A 6,663-nucleotide genomic window follows, 5' to 3' on the forward strand; every position below is an offset into this window, starting at 1 on the left:
TTGCAGATACTAAATCCCAATATTTTCATAGTTACCAAAATATTTTGGTAAAAAAAATATTTACTACTTCTGTAGGGTTGCACTGTAAGGGACAGAGGGTGTTGTACTCTGTACAGATTGTAAAGCCCCCTTGAGGCAAATTTGGCTCTTGGGCTATACAAATAAAATTGACTTGATTTGACTTGACTTGACTTATTCCATGTATTTACCCTAAATTAACCTGTTGTTATAAATATGTCCGTAGAGAGTTGCAATGCAGAGTGCTGTACTAAACTAGTGTGTGATCTGTCCTTGTCTGATGTAGGTCCATCTATCGGAGGAGCCGTAGCTGAGAGTATTGGCTTCCCCTGGCTGATGACCATAATTGGAATAGTGGATATTTTCTTTGCTCCTCTTTGCATCTTCCTCAGGAATCCACCAGGACAAGAAGAGAAAATTGTAAGATTCAAAACACACTTAGTCAGTCACATTACAGTCAACCAAATCCTACATAAAAACAAAGAAATATGGAAGCCCTGGAAGGCAAGATCACCAAACATAATCTTGAGAATTTTCTATTTTGGATGGCTTGGTAGTTTTTGGATAGATAATAAGTTGTACAACTTCCAACACTATTTTTTCTTGCATTGCCTTTAAGTCTGGATGTTCCATAGTTCCATAGTCAAGCTTAAAACAGGTGCGGGAAAAATCTCAAAGTCATACTCTACGGTAAACGGCATATCCCTGTGCTGGAAGACAAGTATCCCACCCATTCTATACTCACTTACACTTCAAAGGTACCAGCATATTGTTTATTGAGATTATTATATTTTTTCAAAACCGCATACATGGCTAGAGTGAGTTACAGTATCCTGCTTATACCATGACTACTTACAGGCAATGAGAGTTTAAGCTTGTTTATTCAGATTTTGGGGAAATCCATCCTTTTAAAAAGTATTTTATTTTCAACGTATCAAAAAAATTATGAAAAAACCCTCTTGGCCCTTCCCACCTGAACCCACATTTTAAAAAGAAAGGAAAAAAAGGAAATAAATCTTTAAAGGGGTCATATCATGAAAAACTTACTTTTTCAGTACTTGTGCACATACATTTTGCTATCTAGAGTGCCTATCCACAAACTGTGATATTGATTTCAGACAGACAGGATGAGAAAAATAAAACATATTTTCACTCCCAACTCGTCAAAAAACGCCACTTGGTCAGTGCCCCTTGGCATCAGAGACCAACGCATGGCGTACCCCTCTTGCGTTACTTTAGGATTGGATCAGGGACGGCATGTCAATATGTGACATGCATAGTGTCCTTTCAAAATAAACTTCAGTTTCACAGGAAGTTCCAGGTTTAGGCAAGACAACCACTTAGTTATGGTTAGGAAACGGTTGTGGTTGACGTTAACTTCACTCACTAGCCAGTGACTCAGGTGACTAGTGACTCGCCTGACTCACGGGACTGACGATACCGACGAGTCACGTGACTAAAGACTGACGTGACAAGATAAGTCAACGGTACTTTTAGTATCACACAGGACACAAACAGTGGTCTCCTGGTTCAAAGTCTTATGTTTGTTTGACTCATTAATCACTTGATCTGACCGTCGAATAATGCTGCGGGTGGGATTACATTGGAGTTAGTTGAAAGCCTGGTTCATCCCATGGGCCAAGGCCCGGCCACCAGACGCTTGCCGGCGAGTTCCCCTCCCAGGTCTGGCTCCAGGAGGGGGGCCCGGTTTCTCTCGTCAGTGCGAGGTTTCACCAGTCTGTTGGTTCTGTTCCATGAGCTTCCCTTATTTATTTCATGTATCTTTTTCTTAAATGAGACACGAGAAAATCATGATAAATTATACCTCTGAGTTAAGATATCAGTTAGACACAATTGAGTGACAGTTGACAAGTTGAGATTTTTAGCTACATGTAACCATTTTACTATTAATACTGAGGTAAAAACCATTACAATTCTGTGAGCCTTTGATTTTGGTTACACATTTGGTTAAAGGCTTTCTTCTGTATTTAAGATAAATATGGGTGGTTGCATGCACTGTTGATACTCCTGACTAAATGATAGTGGAATCCCAAAGGCAATGCAAGAAAAAAGAGCCTCCATGAGTCTGCAAATAACTCTTATGAAGGAGTTGCCAATTTGTTTGATGTGGTTGAATGCATTTTGACATTTCTGCTGAAGGCTTCACAGGAACATATACTCTCTCATGTTTACAGCCTTTAGTGACTGGAAAAGAACTATGAATTACCTTACTACCATCACGGGACATCAATTGGCTGCATGCAAATCTCCATCCTGCATGCTTGTGAATGAAGCTCCTCATGCTGTCGCTCCATCCCCCTGCCTTCGTGTCCATTTGTTCGTCTTCATGCATCATCATTCATCACCTCTCCATTACATTCAGTTCGTATTCATGTTCTCTGTCATTTCCCTCCATCAGTATTTGCCTCTTTTTACTCTGCCATGTCACAAATTTATCCCTACGGATGCTCCGATCTATCAGATCTGGATCGGCCCCATTCTGACTTTATTTGGTGAATTGGGCATCAATCCACATTAAATACTTTTATATTTTCTGTTCTGCTTCAATCACGTGCTGCAGTGAGCTAATTGCGATGCAATGCAGCTTCCCAATAAGTGCATTGTAATGTGCAGGCAGCGTTAAAGTTTCTGTGCGATGTGTTAAATATAACAAAATAGCCAATACATTTTTTAAATTTGTATAATTATAAAAAGCAGGCAAAGCACTCTTGTACCAGTGTGTCTCATGTCGAGGAAAACACGCTATGCATAAAGCCCCTATGTGTAGAATTTTTACATGATTATTATTATTATTATGGATCTTACTCTGATGGTATATATTTTTGAAGAAAAATGAGACAATCCCAATCTGTGGGCTCTGTTTTCGTACAGGTGCAGCATGCAAAGCTATTTTACTCTTCTGTTTTAATTTATTAATTCATTAATGAATTAATAAATAGCCTGCATTCTGTAACCAGTTGACATAATTGCGCAGAAAAAATACAGCTGATTTGGCCATATTGTTAATCTGATTCTTAGCTTACTAGCTAACTAACATTATTAGTTATGTAATTAATGTTATCCGAAGAAAAAAACAAGTTACAGTTAATTTGCATATTCTGTAAAACAAAAATAGACAGAGCTCTCCTTCACTGTGACTGTGAATGTCATACTTTAAACTAGAGACCCATAGCAAACATTTGATCCATCTATTCTATTTTATCTATTTTAACTGAATAGGCTGCAATTGGGTGCTTTTGAAACAGACAGAGAAAACAATGATATGAAGAAAGAAAGATAGAGTAAAGCAGCTGTGAGATATGACAGAAAGTAGACCTCTTGGGTCTGCGATTTTGCCCAGTGGCCACTTGCGGTGAGCCTTCTTCTTCCTGGCCTTTGTTGACCAATTACTAAACCATCATGTCACCTCCGAGTGCATGTGTGTCCCCTGGCGTTTGTAAATCATATAAACAAAACGGGGACCCAACATTGCTCCATAGCATTACTAGTGGTCAATGCTCTGGCTAATGGGGGAGCAAGAAAGGGGATTAAATTAGTGGATGTCCCAGCTGCTAGCACACTCACTGACTGTGCTTCATACCCTGCACCTTCAATACACTAAATAAATAAATATAGTAAAAAATATTACCGTATACTCTGGTAGTGGTAGTGATTTCAATCTGACTTTAAACTGCCCTGAATGAACCTTGTATAGCTGAACTTAAAACCCAGCACCTCCTTAAATATAGAACATGAACTAAAGTTAAAACATTTCCTACAATTGTCTTTTCAGGCTATTTTGATGGACACCAACTGTTCAATGAAGACGAGGTCCTACTCCACACAGGGGACGTACTACCAGGGTGAAAACATGGATCCAGAATATGACGATTACGATTAACAGGACACCAGCCATGCAGGTTAAGCCTTCAGAGGATCTATTTTGTTGTACAAAAAAAAATAAGGAACACAGAAGAAAAAAAAAAATACAGCAATGAAACAAAACAGCCAAGATATTTCCATGTGAATGTCCCGCGTTCAGTCTTCACTGTTCTGTGTCCTCTTAGCAGTTGTACTGGAGCAAACCAAAGTTGTTCTTGATCTGTGGTTGCGAGCGCATTGTATGAGAGATATATTTTTAGCCAACAGCCTTATTCAGTAGAGAGATGTGTCAAGTGTTGAGCAACAAGTACGCTTTGCTGGTTTATTTTGGATACAAATCTTTCTTAATTTACGTGTCAGCCATTAAAAGTCTCCTTTTTATCCACTGTACGTCCATGATACTGTCTAGAGTATTATTACCAGACCTTGTGCAAGTTGGTATTATATTGGGTAATTGTGTGGTATGTTAAAAGAAACTGTTGTTTGTTTAAAGTTCAGGCAGATTTCTTGGACTTGTCTATGGTCCTTGTTTGCATTGATGCAGTTAAAAAAAAAAAAGTACATACTTGGGACTTCCCAGTCCAACTGTTGTGGTGAACTGCTTGGGGAAGTCAACACGTTTGAGCTGCTTAAGAAAAAGGATGAGGAATGTATTCTAAAACACAATATAAATACGTGATATCCTCCTAAGAAGAGAACCTATAGAAACTTATGGCATTATAGAAACTTCAGAGAAAAACACCATTTAAAGCTGTTGTCCGTACTCTTTTCTTATGTTTAATAAATCATTAATACTGAAAGTACTCAAATTAGTGGCCTTTATTTACCTGATTGGCAGCGAGAACCAGGCCTAAAACAGGCTTATATTAGAGATATACGCTTTATTTCTAATTTCCTCTGTTCCCCGGTTAATGCAAATGTAATTTTGACAGCACTATTTCCATCAGTTCAGAGTCCTTTCTCTTTTGAACAGAAATACTGTTTATATTCACTCATTGATTCTATAGTCACTTCCACATTGACCTTTTCTGAACTGAAGTTAAGCTACAGAGAATGAAACACTTCCTGCTGAGTTTGTGGCAGTACTGATTCCTCCAGACTTCAGTTGATCAGGCAGAAGACTGAGAACCAGTTCCCATCCACATAATAATATCAAATAAAATACCTCTTTAATAATAATAATAATAATAATGAACAAATGCCTCTACAATAACAAACAATTAAGGAAACTGAAATATTGTTTTATTTTTCCTTTTACCGTTCCATTTAGTGACGGAAGGATCAGAATGACACTGGGTGTGCAGTTTTCCACCTCTTTTAAACCCTATACAGAAAGGGCGTCGTCACACCCTGATTGGCCAAGAGGGGAATGCACCAAGCTGCTCTCAACTATCATTTAAGAGCCAGTCCCCCCCCCACACACCCTGCAACAGGTGAACTGAATAACCCTCCAATCACTCAGCAATCCAACCATATTGTTGGGCTTTTAATGTGAACAAAGTGTCAAGTTTCATTGACAATAGCTTAACATTGATGGGGAAAAAGTGGAAAGAGTGGAATTAATTGGTAACTGGAAACAGTATTTCTGTGAGAGCATCATACAGATGACTGTTGCTGTACTATAATGTAACATTATTGTGGATTTATCGTATGGGTGTTGTATTAGGCGACAGGTAATTCAATCCCTCCTAAATGCTCTCCCTTTATGAAGGACTAGCCTGTATTTGTTCACTCACATTTGGTATTACTTGGGACTATAGGCCAATATTTGAATACCGGCTTTGGGAATTTACAGGTATGTTCATCTGTGAGGAGAAATAGTTATAAACCCCTTTATGAAAATATGACAGGCCATCTGGAAGAGACAAGTTTCACACCTTATTCATGCTCAGAGAAAATGTTGCTAATAGACTAATCTATTAGAGAGATGGAGATAAAATGTTGCTAATAGACTAATCTATTAGAGATATTGAGAGAAAATGTTGTTAACAGTTCAGTTTGGTAACAGAAACATTGATGTGGATTGCCTGCGCTGGTTGGTGGAAGGCAGCAGAATGAGTTGCCATGATGGGGCAATGTGAGAGCAGACACACTGTAATCAGCCTGTCCATCTCAACACTGGGCTACAATTACTTTGCAGATGTTCACACTATAGCCTACCTTCCCGCCTTTCCCTCTTCACTAAAGACCCAAACAACTGTGGTTCTTTCTTACAGCAACACAGGGACCTTCACCAAAAAAAAAGTCATCGTATCAGATTTCTTTTTTTGGGAAGGGACACCTCCATACTCTCGTTTTTCATTGCCCTCTCCCGGTTTCCTCACAATTCTCCCGTATTTCTACTGCAAATTTTAACACTGTTTTTCCTTTTTGTTCGTTTCAACACAAGCCTTAGAGTTTAGAGCGCAGTGAAAGGACACGCCAAGTTCACACCAGAGTGGCGAATTATTCAGTTTTCTCTCCTGGGAGTTAATGGTAAAGTCAAAAGTTTAACATTAAAATGCTGTTGCAGTTTACTTATTATTTAGATATTTTCAATCTTTTAAAGTCACCAGAATGCAGGAAACCCGCACCCCCCGCTTTGGTTTTGAAATCCTCCCTTTTTTTAAGGTCTCAAGGTTGGCAAGTATGGACACCTCTGAAGGAAAAAAACGTTAGACATTCCCTACAAATTTCTTGAGCTGTAGGAGTGTAGGGGGTCAGGACAAGCCCCCAGGAAGAGCGCCGGGCTTTGAAGCTACATTTCCGTAGTGGCCAAACGGC

The 6,663-nt window shown here is 39.0% G+C and overlaps 1 protein-coding gene across 2 annotated transcripts in view; it reads left to right on the top strand.

Moving 5' to 3' along the window:
* The window catches only part of slc18a2 (solute carrier family 18 member 2), a 31,130-nt gene extending 26,427 nt beyond the window's left edge, over positions 1-4,703 (top strand). Inside the window, exons 14-15 of one of the 2 annotated variants that reach the window (XM_037783003.1) lie at positions 305-438; positions 3,812-4,703. In XM_037783003.1, coding sequence (XP_037638931.1) covers positions 305-438; positions 3,812-3,919 — 242 coding nt within the window. In that variant the 3' untranslated portion in view covers positions 3,920-4,703. Of the gene's footprint in view, positions 1-304; positions 439-2,213; positions 2,333-3,811 lie in introns of those variants that run through there. The other variant, XM_037783004.1, reaches the window with a different exon arrangement.
* Positions 4,704-6,663: the final 1,960 nt, after the last annotated feature.

Source organism: Sebastes umbrosus, chromosome 10 (assembly GCF_015220745.1).
Source record: "Sebastes umbrosus isolate fSebUmb1 chromosome 10, fSebUmb1.pri, whole genome shotgun sequence".
Classification (NCBI taxonomy): domain Eukaryota; kingdom Metazoa; phylum Chordata; class Actinopteri; order Perciformes; family Sebastidae; genus Sebastes; species Sebastes umbrosus.